Here is a 26,074-nt window from a genome sequence, read left to right as displayed (position 1 = left end):
TAAATAGTAATGAAAAATAATCCTATGAATCAGCAAGGTCTTACCCCCAAAGTCTCCCATCCAAGTATTAACCAAGCCTAAACCTACTCAGCTTCCAAGATCAGAGTAGATTGGACACATTCAGGGTGGTATGGCTATAGACCTTTTCACCAATGTCTATCGTTAACAGCAATATGTGTAATCAAAATGCTTTAGCTATATCGTGGTAATAAAACAAAAACATAAATCAACAAAGCACTTGAATCCAGGAATAAATATAGAGGCATACAGCAGAAAATAAGAGTCCCACAAGCCATGATGAGAAAAATAGGATGAGCTCCTCAGGCTGTCACCATCAAACACTTGTAAAGTCTCCCAGGTGTCATTGATCACAAACAAGGCTTACCAAATAATGCGACCCTCCATACAAGAGTGGTCACATATGCATGAGGAAATTCCCCCAGGGAAGGGGCGCTCTCTCCAGCCTCCATTCATCCACAGAGACACCAGGAATTTGCTATCAGTTGTCACCATATACATCCACAAATTGCAGGGAACTGCAGTACCACTGGGAAGTAGCTTAGCAGGACCAATGCACATATAATAAAACAGATACTCCACATAGCATAAAACCACCTATAAAAAGGAATGTATTTAAATCTAAGTCAAACATCCAGAAGTAACAAAGCATATCACATGGTACAGCTACATGGAATTCCAGAATCAAAGTTGGCTTCCTTCGCACTTGCTTAGTAGTGTGTATCTGGGTTATTTTTATCATTTTGGTTTTGAGTTTGTGAGTGCTGTACTTGTTACACACCTATATCTGTTGTGCCGAGTATCTAGGCATAGTGTCGGCAGCTAATATATGCATAGATTCACCTGAGCGCAGATATTTCACTTCTCCTTATACTGCATATACTGGGATGCACAGTCTGGTGAGAGTCTGAAATTTCTATAAGCCCCAGTATGTCCGCAAGATTGTGTCAACCATTAAGCGCTGGTTTTATCTGTATATGCATTTTTGTTTCCAGCAGCTGAGGGATTTTTCCAGTGGAACTAATTGTTTGGACATCTGAGCAATGAGGATTAAAGAGTATGTAAACCCAACATTTCATATCCCTGATATGTACCTGCTTTACCATGTACTTGTATGAAAAGGTAACCTGTTCTCTTTGTATTACTTCCTTTGTGTGAAATCCCTGGTGTACCTGCCAGTCTCTCTGCTTTCCTATTAAAAACTGACCACTATAGGCATGAGAGGACAGCGAGGTCAGTTCTTTAGCTATGCTGGGAACTCCGCCTGCTCTCCTCCTGTGATCAAACTTGTCATGACACACCCCCTCCCACACAGCCTTTCACTGGGAAGTTCAGAGTGCTGCGGTTTCTCCCCTAGCTCTTATGCAGCTGAGAACAGGGGTATGTGAAAAAAAGAGGAGGGGGGGTATTTATAATGTTTTTTTTATCTATACACAAATTTGCTTTTCATTTCCTTTTTTAAACTGAATGGGCTATTTGAGGGTTTACATATACTTTAACTATTGTGATGTCTCCCAATTCGAACCTACAGAACTCTGCATTCTATTTACTGCTTAACCTATTCTGTTGAATTACAAATGACACATTACATCTCACCATATGATGATCCTTGAATTTGTTTAGATATCACTGATCGGATGGTTGGCGTAGGTATTTGTGAGAACATCATTACACTTCGAGCTTAAAAAAACAAAACGTATAATTATTCACAGATGCAGGTTTGGAGAGGAAAGTATCTATCAAAATATATATTAGTGTATCAGTGTATCTGTAGGGACACCTTGCAGGCAGCAGGTAAGTGTGTAGTGACAGATTTTTGGTAACAGCAACTTTCAAATGTAATGAAGGCCACACTGTGGCATAGACAGCTCAGAAGCAGGCTGCAATATTCAATATAATGTAGAAATTTTACTTAGCTGTAAGCATACCTGGGAAATCTGTTAAACAGGTGGGACCTGAGAAGTGGGGTGAAGGTGGGTGCAGAGCCAATAGCGGCATATGCAGTGTGCCTAGCCAAGATATGTATAATGGTTGTGGCTTTCTCCAAAATCGTTCTAATGGTTGGAACACCACAGTGAAATGAAGAGTTTAATAATGGTGCACATATTGTCCTGCAATAAATAATGAGGTTAACAGTGGAGAAGAAAGAAATACTCCTGCCTTGGTGGTGTGACTGGAAGGAAAAAATGCAGCTGCATTGGTGTTAGTGGTAAAAACTGTCACTGCCCTGATGTAAGTGGGAGGAAAAAAGGGAAGGGAAGAAAAAAGGAAAGGGAAGGGAATGAAAGGAAGGAAAGAAAAAAGGGAAGAGAAGGAAAGGAAGGCAAGAAAAAGGGAAGGGAAGGAAAGGGAAAAAAGGAAAGAGCAAGAAAGGTAAGGAAGGAAAGAAAAGAAGAAAAACAGAAGAAGGGAAAGAGGGCAGAAAGGGGGATGAGAGGAACAAATAAAGAAAGAATGGTGCACAAGGGAAAACAGTTTTATATATGCAGTGCATCCAGAAATTCACATCGCTTAACTTTGGCCACATTTTGTTATGTTACAGCCTTATTCCAAAATGGATTAAATTCATTTTTTCCCTCAACATTCTACAAACAATACCCCATAATGACAATGTGAAAGAAGATTGTTTTGAAATCTTTGCAATTTATTAAAAATAAAAAATAAAAAAAAACACATGTACATAAGTATTCACAGCTTTTGCACAATACTTTGTTGAAGCACCTTTAGCACCAATTACAGCCTCAAGTCGTTTTGAGTATGATGCTACAAGCTTGGCACACCTATTTTTTGGCAATTTCTCCCATTCTTGTTTGCAGTACCTCTCAAGCTCCATCAGGTTGGATGGGGAGCATCGGTGCATAGCCAATTTCAGATCTCTCCAGAGATGTTCAATCAGGTTCAAGTCTGGGCTCTGGCTGGGCCACTCCAGGACATTCACAGAGTTGGCCCATAGCCACTCCTTTGTTATGTGGGCTGTGTGCTTAGGGTCATTGTCCTGTTGAAAGATGAACCGTCACCCCAGTCTAGAGTCCAGAATGCTCTGGAACAGGTTTTCATCAAGGAAGTCTCTGTACATTGCTTCATTCATCTTTCCTTCGATCCTGACTAGTCTCCCAGTTCCTGCTGCTGAAAAACATTCCCACAGCATGATGCTGCCACCCCCATGCTTCACTGTAGGGATGATATTGGCCAGGTGGTGAGCGGTGCCTGGTTTCCTCCAGACAGGATGCTTGGTGTTCAGGGCAAAGAGTTCAATCTTTGTTTCATCATACCAGAGAGTTTTGTTTCTCATGGTCTGAGAGTCCCTCAGGTGCCTTTCGGCAAACTCCAGGTGGGCTGCCATATGCCTTTTACTGAAGAGTGGCTTCCGTCTGGCCACAATACCATGCAGGCCTGATTGGTAGAGTCCTGCAGAGATGGTTTTTCTTCTGGAAGGTTCTCCTTTCTCCACAGAGAAATGCTGGAGCTCTTTCAGAGTGACCATTGGGTGCTTGGTTACCTCCCTGGCTAAGGCCCTTCTCCCTCGATCGCTCATTTTGGCCAGGTGGCCCCCTCCAGGAAGATTCCTGGTGGTTCCAAACTTCTTCCATTTATGGATTATGGAGGCCACTGTGCTCATTGGGACCTTCAATGCGGCAGAAATTTTTCCAGATCTGAGCCTTGATACAAGTCTGTCTTGGAGGTCTACGGACAATTCCTTGAACTTCATGGCTTGGTTTGTGCTCTGACATGCACTGTTAACTGTGGGACCTTAGACAGGTTTATGCCTTTCCTAATCATGTCCAATCAACTGAATTTCCCACAGGTGGACTACATTCAAGTTGTAGAAACATCTCAAGGATGGGAACAGGATGCACCAGTTTTGAATGTCATGGCAAAGGCTGTGAATACTTATGTACATGCGGTTTTGTTTGTTTTTATTTTTAATAAATTGCAAAGATTTCAAAACGAACTTCTTTCATGTTGTCATTATGGGGTATTGTTTCTAGAATGTTGAGAAAAAAATGCATTTAATCCATTTTGGAATAACAAAATGTGGTAAAACTTAAGCACTGTGAATACTTTCTACATGCACTGTAGTTATATTTATCCTTTAAGTAAAATGTTTTAAAGTACTTAATTAAGCAAATATTTTAATAAATAGCGCTGAACATTACTGACTGTATCAAGAATACGTTTTACTTACCAATATAATACATATAGGTCCAGTGCACAAAGGCCATTGTTAGAAGTCCAGAGCTGAATGAGACTATTCCAGTGACAATCAATGCCAGGTCTCCCATACATTGGCTCAAACTAAAAACTCCTAGAAAGCTGGTGAGGTATGTCATGTAAGCTGCAGCATTACCATATCCAACATCAACAGGACCCCAACTTAGTGGTGCTTTCAGTACAAAAACATTGATCACATCCTCAGCAGCAGTGAAAGAAATATTAAAGAGGATTGCACTAATAAACATAGTTATAATTATAAGTTTAGATGGAGACACATTTGCAGATTCCTCCACTGTGCGTGCCTGTATTGCATTATTATCATCCATGTCTTTAAACAATTGTCTGGTTTCAGGACAATGATCTTCTTCAGGTACCTGCAGAACAAACATACTATATAGAAAGCAGAAGGCATAGCAGCCAGTGCTACAACACACAAGGATAGTCCCTTCACGGTTTGCAATATTTAAATGAACAAATATGTGTCCAGAAACCAAACTTGCCACAAATCCTGCCAAGCCATACACCATTTCAATGATGATGAGTCGAAGAGAACGTCTTCTCTCTGAAGAACATAAGGAGGCCCAGGCCATAACCCCAGCCCAGTAGGCTGTAAACCAGCCAGTTAATCCATTTAGAGCTGCAGAGCCAAACATGACTTCTATAGGCCATTCCCAAAGAATGATGAACAGCAAAAACATCCTTGATAGAAGATACCCTAGCAATGGTACACATATAGTCACTTTCCTGCTGGTTTTGTCTCCAATTTGTGCCAATATATAAGCAGACAGTAAAGAAGTTAGTCCCATAATAACATTGTAAATGATATAAAAGTTTGAGATGGCTTTCTGCAATACATCATCAGTACTAGAGTTGGTAGAAACTGGTTGATGGTCTATGGTCTTATTATAGTGATTTCTTACAACCATAAGAAGAGCAGTATCATAAAAAGAGCTGCCAATCTGTTGCCCAGCAACCACTGGCTCAATCCAGGTCCTTGCGGTGTCCATTTTTACATATATCGAATAATCGCTAAAAAGTATTCCTGCTGGTCAGTATGAAGGTTGACAGTGAGCCTATTGAGTTGTAAAGAATATTTGTGTTATTTTTGACACTTTCAAATTATCATTATAATGAACAGATATTTTACAAAAAGACAGACAGGGGAATTCAATAAAGCTATCATGACTATTTTTGGTGGTAGTTACCTCAAGAACATTCTGTGCCTTATTTAATCAAGCATTTGCGCCAGTTTCACTAACAATATGAACACATATGGCAATATTAGGTAGTTTGAAATACTAGATTTTAAAAGAATTACTACCAGTTCTCAAGTTAGGAAACTGGTGGTAATTAGGACCAACTCTGAGTTGGCATACAAAGTTACGGTAGTATTCAGAGTGGGGCATATCTGTGCTGCAAAGCTGTCATGTATGAGACAGCTACTTACACAGTGCTGTATCCCCGGCCTCATTCCGTTGTCATCTGGCAGAATCCTCGGCCGAAAGCTCAGTGTAAACAAAGGGTCCAGGGATACAGGTGATGTCGCTGCTCAAATATGGCAAAACCCATATTTGAGAAATGGCTTGTGATAGGGTGGATGAAACCTCATATGGAATTGAGAGACTAGTTCCCCATCATGTCCACTTTTAATTCAACTGACAGTGCATGCAGTAGGCTGATTAAAATGCTGCTCTTGCACTAAATAGTGGCAATGCTGTGCGTTGTCAATCAAAAGTAAAGTGGATCTGATGAAGAACTAGTCCCTGAGTTCCCCATCAGGCACCTCCTACCCCAGTACAAAACTCCTCAGCCATGCACCTTTCAGTGTCATGGGCGCAGAGGACTAGGATGGAGGAAGGAGTGTATAGTATGGACACTTTGACCACATTGTTAGAAGATCCATGTACTTGTCTCTGACAGGTAAATGGGTTGAGCACAAGCTACACCCCAACAGAATTCTAAACGGTGTCTACGACAATCTTCATGAATTCTTCTGACCTTAGTGTGGGCACCAACAGATGCATGTACCTGTCTCTAACAGGTCCTAGGGTGCCTCCTGTCCTAGAGTGAAAACGCTGCCCCTCCATAGATACAGTGTAAGCTTTGTAACCCTAGGACAGGAAGTGTGTTAATGATAGGATCCCCAAAGAGTTAAACTTATGCAGCCACCACATCTCAGAACTAGTAAGCTGCAATATTAAGTTTTTTGTTCTTGGGTATAGATATATATTAATATGCATGCTTTACAATGTAGCTAAAAGAATGCAGAGTCGGAGCATGAATAACCTGTACAGATGATGTTAGAAAATATTTTTCTAAACATAGATTATTTCAGTAAAAATGTTTATTTTGGCTTTGAATAGAATGGAGAAGGGTTAAAGGCTCTCGGGTTTTTTTTGCCTTCTGGAAAAATCTCTCAAAACAATGGGTGTTCTTTAAAGGAAAGGCTGCATTTCACCTTCTTTGCCTGCATTTCAACTGCACCTCAGTAGGACATGCTGCATCCAAAGAATTGCAAAGCAGGTTAAACACAATCTCTGAATTGCCAAGTATACAGTGGATATAAAAAGTCTACACACCCCTGTTAAAATGTCAGGTTTCTGTGATATAAAGAAATGAGACAAAGATAAATCATTTCAGAACTTTTTCCACAATTAATGTGACCTATAAACTGTACAACTCAATTGAAATACAAACTGAAATCTTTTAGGGGAAGGAAAGTAAACATAAAAAACTAAAATAATGTGGTTGCATAAGTGTGCACACCCTCTTATAACTGGGGCTGTAGCTGTGTTCAGAATTAAGCAATCACATTTAAAATCATGTTAAATAGGAGTCAGTACACACCTGCCATCATTTAAAGTGCCTCTGATTAACCCCAAATAAAGTTCAGCTGTTCTAGTAGGTCTTTCGTGACATTTTCTTAGTCGCATCCTACAGCAAAGCCATGGTCCACACAGAGTTTCCAAAGCATCAGAGGGATCTTTTTGTTAAAAGGTATCAGTCAGGGGAAAGGTACAAAAAAATTTCCAATGCATTAGTTATTCCATGGAACACAGTTTAGATGGTCATCATGGAGTGGAGAAAATAAGGCACAACAGTGACACTAGCCAGAACTGGACGTCCCTCCAAAATTGGACCTGTCTGGGAGGCTGCCAAGAGGCCTACAGCAACATTAAAGGAGATGCAGGAATATCTGGCAAGTACTGGCAGTGTGGTACATGTGACAACAATCTCTCGTATTCCATATATGTCTGGACTATAGGGTAGAGTGGCATGATGGAAGCCTTTTCTTACGAAGGAAAACATCCAAGGCTGGCTAAATTGTGCAAAAACACATCTGAAGTCTTCCAAAAGCCATGTGAGAAAATGTGTTATGGTCTGATGAAACCAAGGTTGAATTTTTGGCCATAATTCCAAAAGATATGTTTGGTGCATAAATAACACTGCACACCACCAAAAGAACACCATACCCACTATGAAGCATGGTGGTGGCAGCATCATGCTTTGGGGCTGTTTTTCTTCAACTGGAATTGAGGCCTTAGTCAAGGTAGAGGGAATTATGAAAAGTTCCAAATACCAGTCTATATTGGCACAAAACCTTCAGGCTTCTGCTAGAAAGCTAACATGAAGAGGAACTTTCAGCATGACAACGACCCAAAGCATACATCAACAAAGGAATAGCTTCACCAGAAGAAGGTTAAAGTTTCGGAATGGCCCAGCCAGAGCCCAGACCTGAATCTGATCGAAAATATGTGGGGTGATCTGAAGAGGGCTGTGCACAGGAGATGCCCTCACAATCTGACAGATTTGGAGTGTTTTTGCAAGAAAGAGTGGGCAAATATTGCCAAGTCAAGTGGTGCCATGCTGATAGACTCATACCCAAAAAGACTGAGCGCTGTAATAAAATCAAAAGGTGCTTCAACAAAGTATTAGTTTAAGGGTGTGCACACTTATGCAACCATATTATTTTAGATTTTTGGTTTTACTTCCCTCCACCCAAAAGATTTCACTTTGTTGTTCAACTGAGTTGTACAGTTTATAGGTTACAATTAGAGATGAGCGAATTATTCAAAAATTCGATTCGGCTGATTCGCCGAATTTGAGGAAGAAATTCGATTCGATGCGAATTTATTCGCTACGAATTTAACTTATAAAAAGGGTTTCTAGGCTTCAGAGAGCCTTTAAATTAGTGCAGAACACTGTACCTTTAATTTAAATGTCCTTGGAGATGAGGAAGGAGAAGGATGAGAAGAAGGAGAAGGAGAAGGATGAGAAGAAGGAGAAGGATGAGAAGAAGGAGAAGGAGAAGGATGAGAAGAAGGAGAAGGATGAGAAGAAGGATGAGAAGGATGAGAAGAAGGATGAGAAGGATGAGAAGAAGGAGAAGGATGAGAAGGATGAGAAGAAGGAGAAGGATGAGAAGGATGAGAAGAAGGAGAAGGATGAGAAGAAGAAGAAGGATGAGAAGAAGAAGAAGGATGAGAAGAAGAAGAAGGATGAGAAGAAGGAGAAGGATGAGAAGAAGGAGAAGGATGAGAAGAAGAAGAAGGATGAGAAGAAGGAGAAGGATGAGAAGAAGGAGAAGGATGAGAAGAAGGAGAAGGATGAGAAGAAGGAGAAGGATGAGAAGAAGAAGAAGGATGAGAAGAAGAAGAAGGATGAGAAGAAGAAGGATGAGAAGAAGAAGAAGGATGAGAAGAAGGAGAATTCCAAGCCGGCAAAAAGTGTATCTGTAGAGCTCCGCTATTTCTTAGCGGAGCTCTGCAGATACACTTAGCGGAGCTCTGCAGATACACTTTTTGCCGGCTTGGAATTCTTCTTATTTTCATCCTACTTCTTCTTCTTCATCCTCATCCTCAGAAGAAGAAGAGGATGAGGATGAAGAGGAAGAAGAAGAAGAAGAAGAAGAAGAAGTAGTATGAAAATAAGAAGAATTCCAAGCCGGCAAAAAGTGTATCTGCAGAGCTCCTCTATTCTGCAGATACACTTAGAGGAGCTCTGCAGATACACTTTTTGCCGGCTTGGAATTCTTCTTATTTTCATCCTACTTCTTCTTCTTCATCCTCATCCTCATCCTCAGAAGAAGAAGAAGAGGATGAGGATGAGGATGAGGATGAGGATGAAGAAGAAGAAGAAGAAGAAGTAGGATGAAAATAAGAAGAATTCCAAGCCGGCAAAAAGTGTATCTGCAGAGCTCCGCTAAGTGTATCTGCAGAGCTCTGCTATTTCTGACAGTTCTCTGACATTCACTCCATACAGCGGTTGAAACATTGTATCTATTTGTTTCCATTTATGGAAACAAATAGATACAATGTTTCAACCGCTGTATGGAGTGAATGTCAGAGAACTGTCAGAAATAGGCTATTTCTGACAGTTCTCTGACATTCACTCCTCAACCGCTGTATGGAGTGAATGTCAGAGAACTGTCAGAAATAGCCTATTTCTGACAGTTCTCTGACATTCACTCCATACAGCGGTTGAAACATTGTATCTATTTGTCTCTATGGATGGGGGGCACAGTCTCTGATGGGGTGCTGCTTCAGATTGAGTGCGGCTTTGAACGAGTGCATAGAAGAAGCAGTTAAATGCAGCAGTTGAACTAAAGCAGAAGAACTCAAGCAGCAGGAAGACACAACAACAGCAAGAAGCTCTACTGCATGCTGGAAGACTGCAAGCAAACACCTTGGGAAACTTCTTACATGCCTGAGTCCCACTCTGTGTACCTTTATATAATACACCCCTCTTCTCCTTATCACATTACTACCCTCTGTTCCCAAATCTCATTTCTTTACCCCTCTGCTCCACCTCACAACCTGTACATCTCCCCCTCACTGCTATCATCTCCCTACTACTGCTCTCTTCACCTCCCCAAAATGTCTCTTCCACTCCTCCTTCTCATTTTCCTCTCCTCCGTTCCCAAAATCCATTCACTATATCCCTCTGCCCCTCCCAAACATTTATATATCGTGTCCTCACTGCTTCCCTCACCCCTCTATGGCACCCACCACCTCCTCCTATTACTCTGCTCTCCCACTGACCCCAACACCTCCACTAGGAGTTTCTCACGCTCCTGCACATCCCGCTCCCATGCCACCTTTCTCACCCTTCTCCTCCTCCTAGCCGCGGGGGACATCTCCCCGAATCCTGGCCCTCCACCTCCCTCACCCGCTCAACACCCTCCCACCTCCATGTCCTACTGCAACCCCCACAACTTAGTATCTGTCCCCCTGCTCCCTAAAATCTCCCCCCCGTTTTCATGTGCACTCCTGAACGCCCGTTCGGTGTGCAACAAGCTTACCGCCATCCACGACCTCTTTGTTTCCCGCTCCCTCAACCTCCTAGCGATCACGGAAACCTGGATCCAGCCCACTGATTCTACCTCCCCTGCTGCACTCTCCTACGGAGGTCTCACCTGGACCCACTCACCCAGGCCTAACGGTCGTAAAGGTGGTGGGGTTGGTCTGCTCCTGTCACCGCAGAGCACCTTCCGAGTCCTCCCTATCCTTCTCCTCCTTCGAGGCCCACTGCCTCCGACTATTCTCCCCAACCCCCCTGAAGATTGCTGTGATATACCGGCCTCCTGGATCCATACCCCGCTTCCTGGATGACTTCTCCTCCTGGCTACCCTTCTTCCTCTCCTCTGAGCTACCCACCATAATTCTTGGGGATTTCAACATCCCTGTCAACCTCGACAACCCGGACACAGCCCGTCTCCTCCACCTAACCTCCTCCTTTGCACTTGCACAGTGCATACAATCCACCACCCACTCCGACGGAAATATCCTGGACCTTGTCTTCTCTAACCGCTGCGCTCCCCACAACCTCACTAACACCCCCTTCCCTCTCTCCGACCACAACCTGATCACCTTCTCTATCTCCTCGTCCTCCAACGCCTACCCCTCCAAATGTCACACTACTACCAGCTGTAACCTCCGCAACCTTAACCCTGCCTCCCTCCACTCTGCAGCTGATCAACTCCATGACCGCATCCTCCCCCTGTCCTGCCCCGACTTGGCTTTGACCACCTACAACAATGCGCTCTCAACAGCCCTCGACTCACTAGCGCCTTTAACCACACGCAACATCAGACCCCGACCGCTCCAGCCCTGGCAGACTGATCACACCAAAACCCTCAAACGACAAAGTCGTGCCCTGGAGCGACTATGGCGCAAAACCAAATCCCAACAAGCCTTCATCCGCTACAAATCTGCCTTCCACACCTACACCTCCTCCCTCCATGCTGCCAAACAGGCCTACTTCTTGACCCTCATCAAGGCCCTCTCCTCCAATCCTCGCCGACTCTTCTCTGCCTTCAACTCTCTACTCTCTCCACCCCCACCTCCACCCAGCACCTCACTCACTGCCCTTGAGATTGCCAATCACTTCAAAAACAAAATTGACACAATTCGCAAGGACATTGCCGCAACTCACACACCCTCTCAACCCGTCCCCTCTCACACAGCTACCCCCTTATCCCCCCTCCCCCTCGACATAACCCGCAGGGACTTCGTCGCTGCTCAAACTCTCTCCAACCCCCTTCACCCTCACTCAGCTACCCCCTCATCACCCCTCTCCCACGGCCCCACCACTGCTCTGACCTCCTCTTCCACCCCACCCTACATTCCTCATACTGAAGCTCCCCCAACACTCCACACCTTTGACCTTACTACCATCGAGGAAGTCTCCAAGATCCTCTCTGATGCCCGCCTCACCACCTGCCCCCTCGACCCTATCCCCTCACAACTCCTACGACCTTCCTCCTCCTCCATCCTACGCTCCCTCACCCACATCTTCAATCTCTCCCTCTCCTCAGGCACTTTCCCCTCCCCTCTGAAACATGCACACATCACCCCCATACTTAAAAAGCCCTCCCTGGACCCCAATGACCCGAACAACCTCAGACCCATCTCCCTGCTCCCATTTACATCTAAACTCCTCGAGCGCCTCGTCTACACCCGCCTATGCTCTCACCTCAACGACAACAACCTCCTCGATCCCCTACAGTCCGGCTTCCGTCCCCTACACTCCACCGAAACTGCCTTACTCAAACTCTCCAACGACCTGCTAACCGCCAAAGCTGATGGCCACTATTCAGTGCTCCTACTCCTTGACCTCTCTGCGGCCTTCGACACAGTCGACCACCCCCTCCTCCTCAAAAAACTACACTCCCTCGGCCTCAGAGATTCTGCTCTCTCCTGGCTCTCATCCTACCTATCACAACGCTCCTTCAGCGTTACCTATATTGCTACCACCTCCCCCTCACTCCCCCTCTCTGTTGGGGTCCCTCAAGGCTCTGTCCTCGGGCCCCTTCTCTTCTCCATCTATACCTCCTCCCTTGGCCAACTCATACACTCTCAGGGCTTCAACTACCACCTCTATGCCGACGACACACAAATCTATCTCTCAACCCCCCACCTCACCCCCTTGGTCTCAGCCCGAATCACACACCTACTGAGTGACATATCAGACTGGATGTCGCTCCACTTCCTTAAATTGAACCTCTCCAAAACCGAGTTTCTTGTCTTCCCCCCAGCCCGGACACCACCCCCCATTGATTTCTCCGTCACATCCAACAACGCTACCATCAAACCCGCCCTGCAGGCCAGAGTACTGGGTGTCATTCTGGACTCCAACCTATCCTTCCAGCCCCAAGTCCAATCTTTAACAAACTCGTGCAGACTCCACCTCCGCAACATCGCCAAAATCCGCACGTTCCTAACCCCAGAAACCACTAAACAGCTCATCCACTCCCTCATCATATCACGACTCAACTACTGCAACTCCCTCCTCACTGGCCTGCCTCGCCGCTGGCTATCCCCTCTTCAGTCCATCCTGAACACGGCTGCCAGACTCATTCACCTTTCCAACCGCTCTGTCTCCGCCACCCCCCTCTGCCAATCCCTCCACTGGCTTCCAATTGCGCAATGGATCAAATTCAAAATCCTAACGCTGACGTACAAAGCTGTCCACCATACTGCCCCATACTACATCTCTGACCTAATATCCAAGTACCGCCCAGCACGCACACTCCGCTCCTCACAAGACCTCCTTCTCTCTAGTTCCCTGGTCTCCTCCTCCCATGCCCGCCTCCAGGACTTCTCCAGGGTGTCACCCATCCTCTGGAACTCCCTGCCCCAACCCATCAGATTATCACCTACTCTCCTCTCCTTTAGGCGCACCCTGAAAACCCATCTCTTCAGGGAAGCCTACCCCACCCCCTGCTAACTTGCCGACCTCCTCCACTCTTCCTACCACTCCATCCCCCACAGCTATCTCCTCCTGTGCCACCACCCCCTCCCTCCTAGATTGTAAGCTCGAAAGAGCAGGGCCCTTGACCCCCTCATGTTTTGCATTGTATTGGTATTGTTCTGTCACATGTTCTGTCTCCCTTTGTAATGTACAGCGCTGAGCGAACTATTGGCGCTTTATAAATACTGTATAATAATAATAATAATAATAATAATAAATGGAAACAAATAGATACAATGTTTCAACCGCTGTATGGAGTGAATGTCAGAGAACTGTCAGAAATAGCGGAGCTCTGCAGATACACTTAGCGGAGCTCTGCAGATACACTTTTTGCCGGCTTGGAATTCTTCTTATTTTCATCCTACTTCTTCTTCTTCATCCTCATCCTCTTCTTCTTCTTCCGAGGATGAGGATGAGGATGAAGAAGAAGAAGAAGAAGTAGGATGAAAATAAGAAGAATTCCAAACCGGCAAAAAGTGTATCTGCAGAGCTCCGCTAAGTGTATCTGCAGAGCTCCTCTATTTCTGACAGTTCTCTGACATTCACATTTACAGCGGTTGAAACATTGTATCTATTTGTTTCCATAAATGGAAACAAATAGATACAATGTTTCAACCGCTGAGCTCTGCAGATACACTTAGCGGAGCTCTGCAGATACACTTAGCGGAGCTCTGCAGATACACTTAGCGGAGCTCTGCAGATACACTTAGCGGAGCTCTGCAGATACACTTTTTGCCGGCTTGGAATTCTTCTTATTTTCATCCTACTTCTTCTTCTTCATCATCCTCATCCTCAGAAGAAGAAGAAGAATGAAAAGAAGAAGAAGAATAAGAATGAAAAGAAGAATGAAAAGAAGAAGAAGAAGAATGAAAAGAAGAATGAGAAGAATGAAAAGATTCTTCTTCTTTTCATTCTTCTTTTCATTCTTCTTCTCATTCTTCTTTTCATTCATTCTTCTTCTTTTCATTCTTCTTTTCATTCTTCTTTTCATTCTTCTTTTCATTCTTCTTCTTCTTTTCATTCTTCTTTTCATGAAGAAGAAAAGAAGAATGAGAAGAATGAAAAGAAGAAGAAGAAGAAGAATGAAAAGAAGAATGAAAAGAAGAATGAAAAGAATGAAAAGAAGAATGAAAAGAAGAAGAAGAATGAAAAGAAGAACAAGAAGAAGAATGAAAAGAAGAAGAAGAAGAAGAAGAAGAAGAATGAAAAGAAGAAGAAGAAGAAGAAGAATGAAAAGAAGAAGAAGAAGAAGAAGAATGAAAAGAAGAAGAAGAAGAAGAATGAAAAGAAGAATGAAAAGAAGAAGAAGAAGAAGAATGAAAAGAAGAATGAAAAGAAGAAGAAGAAGAAGAAGAATGAAAAGAAGAAGAAGAAGAAGAATGAAAAGAAGAATGAAAAGAAGAAGAAGAAGAAGAATGAAAGGAAGAATGAAAAGAAGAAGAAGAGTGAAAAGAAGAAGAAGAAGAATGAAAAGAAGAATGAAAAGAATGAAAAGATTCTTCTTCTTCTTTTCATTCTTTTTTTCATTCTTCTTCTTCTTTTCATTCTTCTTCTTCTTCTTTTCATTCTTCTCATCATTCTTCTTTTCATTCTTCTCCTCATTCTTCTTTTCATTCTTCTCATTCTTCTTTTCATTCTTCTTCTCATTCTTCTTTTCATTCTTCTTTTCATGAAGAAGAAAAGAAGAATGAAAAGAAGAATGAAAAGAAGAAGAATGAAAAGAAGAATGAAAAGAAGAATGAAAAGAAGAATGAGAAGAATGAAAAGAAGAATGAAAAGAAGAATGAAAAGAAGAATGAGAAGAATGAAAAGAAGAAGAAGAAGAATGAAAAGAAGAATAATGAAAAGAAGAATGAGAAGAATGAAAAGAAGAAGAAGAAGAATGACAAGAAGAATGAAAAGAAGAAGAAGAATGAAAAGAAGAAGAAGAAGAATGAAAAGAAGAAAAAGAATGAAAAGAAGAAGAAGAAGAATGAAAAGAAGAATGAAAAGAAGAATGAGAAGAATGAAAAGATTCTTCTTCTTTTCATTCTTCTTCTTCTTTTCATTCTTCTTCTCATTCTTCTTTTCATGAAGAAGAAAAGAAGAATGAAAAGAATGAAAAGAAGAATGAAAAGAAGAAGAATGAAAAGAAGAATGAAAAGAAGAATGAAAAGAAGAATGAAAAGAAGAATGAGAAGAATGAAAAGAAGAAGAAGAAGAATGAAAAGAAGAATGAGAAGAATGAAAAGAAGAATGAGAAGAATGAAAAGAAGAAGAAGAAGAATGAAAAGAAGAAGAAGAATGAAAAGAAGAATGAGAAGAATGAAAAGAAGAAGGAGAAGAATGACAAGAAGAATGAAAAGAAGAAGAAGAATGAAAAGAAGAAGAAGAAGAATGAAAAGAAGAAGAAGAATGAAAAGAAGAATGAAAAGAATTATGAGAAGAATGAAAAGATTCTTCTTCTTCTTTTCATTCTTTTTTTCATTCTTCTTCTTCTTTTCATTCTTCTTCTTCTTTTTTTCATTCTTCTTCTTCTTTTCATTCTTCTCATCATTCTTCTTTTCATTCTTCTCCTCATTCTTCTTTTCATTCTTCTTTTCATTCTTCTTTTCATTCTTCTTCTTCTTCTTTTCATTCTTCTTCTTCTTTTCATTCTTCTTCTTCTTCTTTTCATTCTTCTTTTCATTCTTCTTCTTCTTCTTTTCATTCTTCTTCTTCTTCTTTTCATTCTTCTTCTCATTCTTCTTCTCATTCTTCTTCTCATTCTTCTTTTCATGAAGAAGAAAAGAAGAATGAAAAGAATGAAAAGAAGAAGAATGAAAAGAATTATGAGAAGAATGAAAAGATTCTTCTTCTCATTCTTCTTTTCATTCTTCTTTTCATTCTTCTTTTCATGAAGAAGAAAAGAAGAATGAAAAGAAGAATGAAAAGAAGAAGAATGAAAAGAAGAAGAATGAAAAGAAGAATGAAAAGAAGAATGAAAAGAAGAATGAAAAGAAGAAGAAGAAGAATGAAAAGAAGAAGAAGAAGAATGAAAAGAAGAATGAAAAGAAGAAGAATGAAAAGAAGAAGAAGAAGAATGAAAAGAAGAATGAGAAGAATGAAAAGAAGAATGAGAAGAATGAAAAGAAGAAGAAGAAGAATGAAAAGAAGAAGAATGAAAAGAAGAAGAAGAAGAATGAAAAGAAGAATGAGAAGAATGAAAAGATTCTTCTTCTTCTTCTTTTCATTCTTCTTTTCATTCTTCTTCTTCTTTTCATTCTTCTCATTCTTCTTTTCATTCTTCTCATTCTTCTTCTCATTCTTCTTTTCATTCTTCTCATTTTTCTTTTCATTCTTCTTTTCATTCTTCTTCTCATTCTTCTTTTCCTTTTCATTCTTCTTCTCATTCTTCTTTTCATGAAGAATGAGAAGAATGAGAAGAATGAAAAGAAGAAGAATGAAAAGAAGAATGAAAAGAAGAATGAAAAGAAGAATGAAAAGAAGAATGAAAAGAAGAAGAATGAAAAGAAGAAGAATGAAAAGAAGAAGAATGAAAAGAAGAATGAGAATGAAAAGAAGAAGAATGAAAAGAAGAATGAGAATGAAAAGAAGAATGAGAATGAAAAGAAGAAGAAAAATGAAAAGAAGAAGAAGAATGAAAAGAAGAATGAAAAGAAGAAGAATGAAAAGAAGAAGAAGAAGAATGAAAAGAAGAATGAGAAGAATGAAAAGAAGAAGAAGAATGAAAAGAAGAATGAAAAGAAGAAGAATGAAAAGAAGAAGAAGAAGAATGAAAAGAAGAATGAAAAGAAGAAGAAGAATGAAAAGAAGAAGAAGAATGAAAAGAAGAATGAGAAGAATGAAAAGATTCTTCTTCTTTTCATTCTTCTTTTCATTCTTCTTCTTTTCATTCTTCTTCTTTTCATTCTTCTTTTCATTCTTCTCATTCTTCTTTTCATTCTTCTTTTCATGAAGAAGAAAAGAAGAATGAAAAGAAGAAGAAGAATGAAAAGAAGAATGAGAAGAAGAATAAAAAGAAGAATGAAAAGAAGAATGAGAAGAATGAAAAGAAGAATGAAAAGAAGAAGTATTCCAGTACAGCAAAAAGTGTATCTGCAGAGAGCTCCGCTATTTCTGACAGTTCTCTGACAGTTCCTTCACATTTACAGCGGTTGAAACATTGTATCTGTTTCCGAATAAAAACATCTGTATCCTAAATGGAAACAAATAGATACAATGTTTCAACCGCTGTACATGTGAAGGAACTGTCAGAGAACTGTCAGAAATAGCGGAGCTCTCTGCAGGGACACTTTTGCCGGCTGATCGGGAAAAATCCGATTCGCGCACCTGAATTATGCTAATATTCGGATTCGACGCGAATCGAATTTTTCCTGAAATTCAAAACGAATTCCACTTCGCCTGGTTCGATTCGCTCATCTCTAGTTACAATAAAGCTGGAAAAAATTCTGAAATGATTTATCTTTGTCTCATTTTTTTACATCACAGAAACCTGACATTTTAACAGGGGTATCTAGACATTTTTTTTAGCCACTGTACTTCTGCTGACATTTGATGAGTGTTACAAATGCACATCAAACACAGAAAAATGTTGCCTGTCAAAATGAGCCCCAACTAGGGGTATTTTCTGAAATCAGTGGGCCTGTGTGAAAGATCAGAAGTTGGTCCCTGTTGCTTGAAAGAAAAATTTGCTGTGCTTAGTGTACCACAGTGAAGAGTGGGCATGGTTTTCATTGTGCTATGGGATGTTGCTAGGATTGTTAAAGACATGGGGCACTGTTGGGCATGCCAAGGAGAAGAGTAATATGGCACGTGTAAAAAACAAACAACAGTTGGCGTGGCCATATTGCAGAAAGGGTGGGAGAGGCTTAAGGAGCATGGTGAAATCAAACAGGTCAGTCTGTCCCCCAGTACCATCCCCCCAGGTTAGTTTGTCCTTTGGTATAATCCTTCCTCTCCCAGGTCAATCTGTCCCCCAGTATAATGCCCGCAAGTCAGTCTGTCCCTCAATTTAATCCTTCACCCCCTCCAAATCAATATGTCACCCAGTATAATCCCCTCCCTAGGTCAGTCTGTCCCCCAGTATAATCCCCCCAGGTCAGTCTGTCCCACAAAATAATCCTTCCCCTAGGTCAGTCTGTCCCCCAGTATAAACCCCCTGTAGGTCAGTATGTCCCCTAGTGTAATCCCCCTCAGGTCAGTCTGTCCTCCAGTATAATACCCCCCCCCCTTCACATCAGCCAGACTCACCTAGGGGGATTGTATTGGGAGACAGACTGACCCCCAGTACAATCCCTGGTATAGTTGCGCATATCACTGTTTTCACTAAAAATACTGTAAACTCATTATTAGCTAACATAAATACAACATAGCTTACCAAACAAATTCCTGTTAAATTTCTACTAAGGCCTCATTCACATGGAGCATACTAAAGTGTACACCCGTGTGAAGGCCGAGTTTACAGGCAGTTCCATTCATGCCAACTGGGACGCAAAGGCTGCTTGAACACAGTTGCTGCTCCCAATCTGACATCCATGTGGGTGCATAATCCTGAATGCAGACAGTGACAGGTGTCAGATTGTAAGCAGCGGCTGCGTTCGTGCAACTGTTTCCCAACTTGCATCAATGGGACTGACTACATGGGGATGCATGGAACAACTGGCATCCTCATGTAGGTAAACTCACCCGTGCACGAATGTACACTGTAGTAGGCCTTGTGTAAATAAGGCCTTACTATTTTTTTTATAAATGATATTTTTAGCTTTTTTAATTTCATTTTTCTTACAATGTTATTTTTAATATTTTTTATTTTTTTTAATGGGAGTTGGAGGCGACGGCAAAACTTTAGAGGTCTAAATAGACCCCTGGTGTCTCCATTTGAGAAAGAGAAAGAGGCTGAGGACAGAGTCCCTATATATTTTCCCTGCAGCGTCAGCTGCACTGCATATGAATGTAAAGAAGTCTCTGCACAGAGGCCCCTATTCATTCACAAACTGAAGTATAGTAAACACAGTTTACTATGCTTCAGTGATGAATGAACACGGGAGTGTTCGCTCACTCTGACATGTTTACCCACCTTTCCCCTCCCCCCGCTCTCCAACCTGAACACAGCACCCATACCAATCTCCCGCCTCAGCAGCAGATACAGCCAGAAGGAGGGGGAAGCAGAGAAGTCCAGCCAGCAGCTGCAGAGAGGTCGGTGCTGTGGTGGGGGCAGTGGTGTATTTTGGTTTTGTGCTGCCCTAGGCAAGACTAAAATCGGGCACCCCCCTATCTAAATTTGTCCCACCCCTTCCTGTTTAAGATTCACCCCTTCATCTGTAAACTCCACCTCTTCCTATTAGAGCTCCACCTCTTGTTTTATTCCATTATCGGTGTCATTTGGAGGAATACTGCCTCAATCATTGGTGTCAGTAGAATAATAGTGCCCCATCATTGGTATCAATGGAAGGAATAGTGCTCCATCATCGGTGTTAGTGGGAGGAATAGTGGCCCATCATTGGTAATAGTGGGAGGAATAGTGCCCCATCACTGGTGTCAGTGGGAGGAATAGTGCCCCATCACTAGTGTCAGTGGGAGGAATAGTGCCCCATCACTGCTGTCAGTGGGAGGAATAGTGCCCCTATCACTGCTGTCAGTGGGAGGAATAGTGCCCCTATCACTGCTGTCAGTGGGAGGAATAGTGCCCCTATCACTGCTGTCAGTGGGAGGAATAGTGCCCCTATCACTGCTGTCAGTGGGAGGAATAGTGCCCCTATCACTGCTGTCAGTGGGAGGAATAGTGCCCCTATCACTGCTGTCAGTGGGAGGAATAGTGCCCCTATCACTGCTGTCAGTGGGAGGAATAGTGCCCCTATCACTGCTGTCAGTGGGAGGAATAGTGCCCCTATCACTGGTGTCAGTGGGAGGAATATTGCCCCATCATTGGTGTCAGTGGGAGGAACAGTGTCCCATCATTGGTGTCAGTGGGAGGAATAGTGCCCTATCATTGGTGTCAGTGGGAGGAATATTGCCCCATCATTGGTGTCAGTGGGAGGAATAGTGCCCCATCATTGGTGTCAGTGGGAGGAATACTGTCCCATCATTGGTGTCAGTGGGAGGAATAGTGCCCTATCATTGGTATCAGTGGAAGGAGGAATAGTGCCCCATTATTGATGTTAGTGGGAGGAATAGTGTCCCATCATTGGTGTCAGTGACACCAATGATGGGGCACTATTCCTCCCACTGACACCAATGATGCTTACATTGCTGACCCCTGCTCCAGCCCAGGCTCCCTCCCTCTCCCAGCCACAGCCAGCATACCTGGTTGCAGCAGTACTATTTGCTCTGCCCAGATCCCAGCCGCACAGACACTTACCTTACCAATCAGCTGTCTTTATTTGGCCGCTCTCCTTCTCTTCACCGGCTCCGGTAGGTCCCTCACTCCGATCAGCTTCTTTGATACTTGCTCTGCCGCTTGGCTCCTCTCCAAGCTCCGCCTCCTCATCGGTGATTGGCAGCCTGTGTGCTTTCCCTGAGCTACAGATCCGGCGGCCACTCACCGGCGAGGAGGCAGAACTTGGAGAGGCAGGGACAGGCTGCCATAGGCTGCCCAGTGATCCTGGGGGTGTGGCCAGATGAGAGGGGTGGCATGTCATCCTGCCCACATTGCGATCCAAGATCCAGGTGACACCAGACAATCTCTCTACCCCTCCTCCAGCAGCGCATCATGGACCGGATCGAAGTGGGACACGGAGTCGTTTAGACAGGTAAGACACAGCAGCCCCTGTCCCTTTCCCATGGAAGTGCCCTTCTGTGGGAAAGGGGGGGATGGCGCTGCCACGACGCTGCCCCCCTGAAAAGTGCCGCCCTAGGCAAACTCCTTGTTTGCCTTGCAGTAAATACGCCCCTGGGTGGGTGGCCCAGTATAGGAGGTGTGGGAGTGCCATGCAGGGAAGGGACTATATTGACTGATGTGAATTCCCTGGTCAGAGGTTATTCTGCAGTAGCTGAATCCAGCCTCAGATAAAATCGGAAGTGATGAAAAGCGTCAGACGTGACGTCGGACGTAAACCGGAAGTTACAGAGTGGCCATTTTGGAGAAGGTTTTTCATACTGTTTGCCATTTCTACACATGTTGAGACATCTTGTCTTTCTTGTAAGCACAATTTGATTGTTAAAGAAGCTATATCCCTACCATTGCCTACTACACTATGTTGGTTGTACTTTGCTACATGTTATGATGCCATTGAGAGCTGGATGATCTGTAGAGTGAGAAGAGCCCCCTTTTGTAAGCGAGTGGACTTTATCATCTGGGAAGGTGCATAAGGTAGAAGGTGGCGGTCAGTGTGTTCACTAGTACTGGGAGTTTATCTTATGAGGGGAGGACGAGCAGAGTGAAAGCATTTTTTGAAGATATAACACTATGTGCGATTCCTTCGGAGGTATATTTTCTATGTGACAGCGGACAGATTTAGTAGCCCAACCACGAAGGAAGGTGGATTTTGTGGACGCTCTTTCAAATTTATGAGAGGGTAAGAGTAAGGATGACGGATGGTTAGAGGTTCATACACGGTGGAGTGATTTTTGCACGCATTAGCACAATTTTTGTAAGTGTGTTTTGCTATGTTGGATATCATGCATTGTAGATAATGCACTTGTAGCCCTGTTTTTTTTTGGGGGGGGGGGGGTTATGTGAAATGGCCCACACCAAAAAAGCTATGGCGCTAACCTGTATATGAGTAGGCAATCCTGAGCCTTCGCTATATGGAAGAGGGGGTTGTGATAATACAAATGGCAGTGCCTCCACCTACAATAGGGATCCTGCAATTGAGGAGACTCACCCCTTTCTAGGAATGTAACAGGTAGACAACTTAAAGTAACTATACATAGCAGTATTAATGCACCCAGCTTATATTTCTAACATGAAAACATGTCACCACACCTGTATGAGATTAATGCAAAGTTTATATAAAGCAGCCACTTAAAACAGGATGCATAAGAATAACATTCAGGAATTACAATTTACCATAAATTGGGAGTTTGCAATTATACCCGGGTATATGTGCATGTAGTATACAGAATACCTCCAACCATGGGTTATAGCGCAGTCCGGTTGCAGGGGCCCCTGGAGAGGTGAGAGTCAATAAGATGCACGCTTCCACTTTAGATGCTGTGATGGCATCCAAGTAACATGCGGATGATTGCACTGCTTGTCTGAAGATCAGCGATGCATCACCTAAAAGGATAAAATGCCCTATCTATCCTTACTCTTAGTCTCTATCCCTAAACTGGGCTGTCACTGCAACCGGGCCTCTATCTGTCTAAGTGGCCGTCGGATGCCTAACCTACCTCTAGCCTAATCTATCCAACGCTCCCTATGCTAATTCTAGCTAAAAGGAGATCCAGACCAATAAGGATGCTATAGCTTTAAGCAAAGAGGCTGCAAAGATACACTTCAATTAACAGAAAGTTCACCTGACAGTCTTATGCAGGTGAAAACGCTGATCTATATATATATATATATATAGACAACTATAAGGATTCTGCAGTGTGTAAATAGAATAATGATAATGAACCACAACTCTCTCTTACAGAGATATTAGGGTTCCTATACAGAAGTTGAAATATAACAGAGGCAGACCTAATCTGCTTCAGTAACAACTAGATAGATAACAGCCTTGTTAATCTGGATCATTACTCACAGAATGCCCATACAGTTCTCCCCAGATACATAGCACATGGCAGGCTGGTACTCTCTGCCTGATACTTCCTGGAAAAACAAACTATATAACATCCTGGGGTTTCTTGACCTCCTTGTAGGGGCAGGAAGCACACCTAGGGACTTGTCTGTAATGGGACCTCTATGGTAGTGGCTGTATATGAACATAAACAAACCACAACTAGTGTATAAAATAACAGTTCCCTACACACTATATGCGATTTATATTTTTTCAAGGGTATTAAGTGAAGGAAGAGGATTTCTATCACTTGTGGAAGAAGAATACTCATTAAGAAGATGTTGTCACTACTGGGTGTTTTATATACAGAGACGTTGAATAAAAGTTGGACTGTGAGGGAAGTTGGCCAGCAGCATTGCAGAGAGGTGGCACGGAGGGGTTCAGAGCAGTAGGGGGAATATATTTTTAGAATTAAATCCCTTGTGACTCCCTTGCACCACTCCAAGCTGTTGGTAGAGGAGAGGAGGAGAAGCTGGCAGCTGCAGAGAAGTCACAGGGGATCCGTGCTGGGGATGGGGTGCATAAGAAAGGAAGGGGACATTTTGAAGCACAGGTGGAGCAGAGACAGATCCTCTATGTGTGCCTTGTGTGTTAGAACAGTGCCCCCCCCCCCCCCAACCTAAGGGCCCATTTGCACACATGGATGATACGCCACTGGCACTGACAGAGGCAAAGACAAATAACAAAACACATTTTTAGCAGAACAGGAAAAGTCCAAAAAGTCTTACAATGTTTTTATTGCTCTCTGTATCTTGTTGTACCTGTTACAACTGCTACCCCGCTTTTTATAAAAGTCTACAGGACAAGTAGTGAGGGTAAATAAATGTCTCCAATAGGGTCACAGACTTAAGAAAAACTGTCAGAAATTTTGGAACAAAAAATAAATTGCTTAACTTGTCTTATTATAGTAGTAGGTTTGTATCATGTCTGAGGAAGGAACCTAAAAAGGTTCTGAAAGCTTGAATCTTGAATAACTTTACATTTTTAAATTAGCCAATAGGAAGTATCAAGAGAATTACAATAATAAAAAATGTGGCCTTTACTATTTGGAAGGATATCACAGAGGGGAATCTGTCCGTGGAGGACCTATTTGTGATCCCACAAGCGTATTGGCCCATTGGGTCACGGTAAGGAGGCAATTCAGCTATTTTGGATCTTACTACCAGCGGCTGTAACGCACATCCACTGTATCACCTGCATGTTTTTGAAGAATTAGTGGAACACCTGGCATATGTGCACTTTTTGGACTTTTATAATTATTTAATATTTATTGATTTTTTGCTTATTTTTATGTACACTATATTTCACTATACAATTATTTTTAGTCAATTTGGAATATTTTTGTGTTATTAATTGGGGGAGATTGTTTATTTTTTCATATATTTGTTTTATATATTTGGAGTTCTTTGTGAAGTTCCCACTGAGCATGAGTCACTTTATATAGGAGATATTGTATATCCCTCTTTGTAGAGATTTACTTTCATGTGTCACTTGGTTTGTTTTGGTTTCTATTTAGGCTGATTACTAGCCACTGATCCCTATTAGGGATTTGGGCTGTTTGTTCATTAATTTTTTTTGTGTGTTCACTAAATTGGGTCCAATCAGGACCACATGTTTTTCACATTTTTCTTGTCACTTATAAAATCCCAGAGAGGATCAGATCACTTTATATGTGTCACAGTTTGATTTTTTTCACATTTTTTATTATTGTAATATTATATGTGGTTATTTGAATATTTATATAATAGCGCTGCACCAATATATTTATATTTTTAGCACTATTTTCACCTATAGGTATAGGGTTGGGTGTTAGCAACTTTGCAGTTATTATTTATATATATTTTGTCACTATATAGCGCAGGAAAATAAAATCATTATTATCAAGAGAATTTTTGATCTGGCTGAGGATTTTCAACTTGGTTGATCAAAAGCTGGTTTAAAGTAAATGTTCCCTTTCACATGGTATAGGTACAATTATTGTTGTCTGAGAATTACCAGTACTAAACCATTATTAGCCAGTAACATTTGAATACCGTGCATTAGCAGACATAATGGCCTAAGGATATGTCTTGCACCCAGTCTTACATATAACTACACAGCCTGTGATTTGTAGCTCCAAACATATCATTGCTTTACTGCAAGGAACGATTAGGAATCATAAGGAACATTTAAGTCTAGATGATCTACTGACCTTTTTTAAGTTGTTCATACCACATACAATACAAATTATCTTCCAAGCATAGTTAAAGTCCTGAGCGTCATGTAATGATTATCTAAAGTAAATTTTAGTTAAACGCCTGATCTGTTGCTCAGTGATTGGACAGTCATATATCACCTAAGAATGAAAAAAATAATACAGTCATGCCAAAACATTTCCCATAAACTGTGTCCAAATAAAAACAGTCATACAAATATTGAAAATCTGATTTAAAAATATGTATGCAGTATTGACCTTAAGGAATAATCAAAGTTTAAATGCTACGTCTGACATAGTCAGCTACAGGGAATACTGAAGTTTATACTCACATTCATGTGCTCAGAAAACAGACAGACATTGCTTTGCACTAGGTCTGAAATGCCATTCTTTGTGATTGGAAAGTGCCGATTGCAACAGACTCTGCACTGTTTTACTTCCCGACTTGTGGTTGGAAAAAAAAAAATCAAGCCAGATTCAAGGGAAATCCCTCCTCCTGGTGTCATCTACGCAGAAGAATTTATTAATGTATGGAAGGCGGGGAAAAGTTACATTTCTTCATACTGCACTTCCCATCCATAAACCCTGAAATACGTCTTGCTGTACTTCATTCCCTAGGGTTATTCTGCAGCAGTTTTTAGAGCTGAATATTGTCACTTACTTATTTTTTTGCTGCAAACTTTTAGGTGGTTAT

The 26,074-nt window shown here is 42.0% G+C and overlaps 1 protein-coding gene across 3 annotated transcripts in view; it reads right to left on the bottom strand.

The window, feature by feature from the left end:
• LOC149468012 (solute carrier family 46 member 2-like) overlaps positions 1-25,846 on the bottom strand; it is a 58,850-nt gene extending 33,004 nt beyond the window's left edge. Inside the window, exons 1-4 of one of the 3 annotated variants that reach the window (XM_089670922.1) lie at positions 25,713-25,846; positions 25,378-25,521; positions 4,205-5,306; positions 1,615-1,698 (exon numbers count right to left, since the gene is read on the bottom strand). In XM_089670922.1, the coding sequence (XP_089527048.1) occupies positions 1,615-1,698; positions 4,205-5,240 (1,120 nt within the window). In that variant the 5' untranslated portion in view covers positions 5,241-5,306; positions 25,378-25,521; positions 25,713-25,846. Of the gene's footprint in view, positions 1-1,614; positions 1,699-4,204; positions 5,307-22,474; positions 22,968-25,377; positions 25,522-25,712 lie in introns of those variants that run through there. The other 2 variants (XM_089670925.1, XM_089670924.1) reach the window with 2 other exon arrangements.
• Positions 25,847-26,074: the final 228 nt, after the last annotated feature.

This window comes from Staurois parvus, unplaced genomic scaffold (genome assembly GCF_062004578.1).
Source record: "Staurois parvus isolate SC_StPar_1 unplaced genomic scaffold, SC_StPar_1.0 ptg000096l, whole genome shotgun sequence".
Taxonomy (NCBI): domain Eukaryota; kingdom Metazoa; phylum Chordata; class Amphibia; order Anura; family Ranidae; genus Staurois; species Staurois parvus.
Note: the sequence above shows the minus strand (reverse complement) of the source record. Positions and strands in the feature narration are given on the sequence as shown.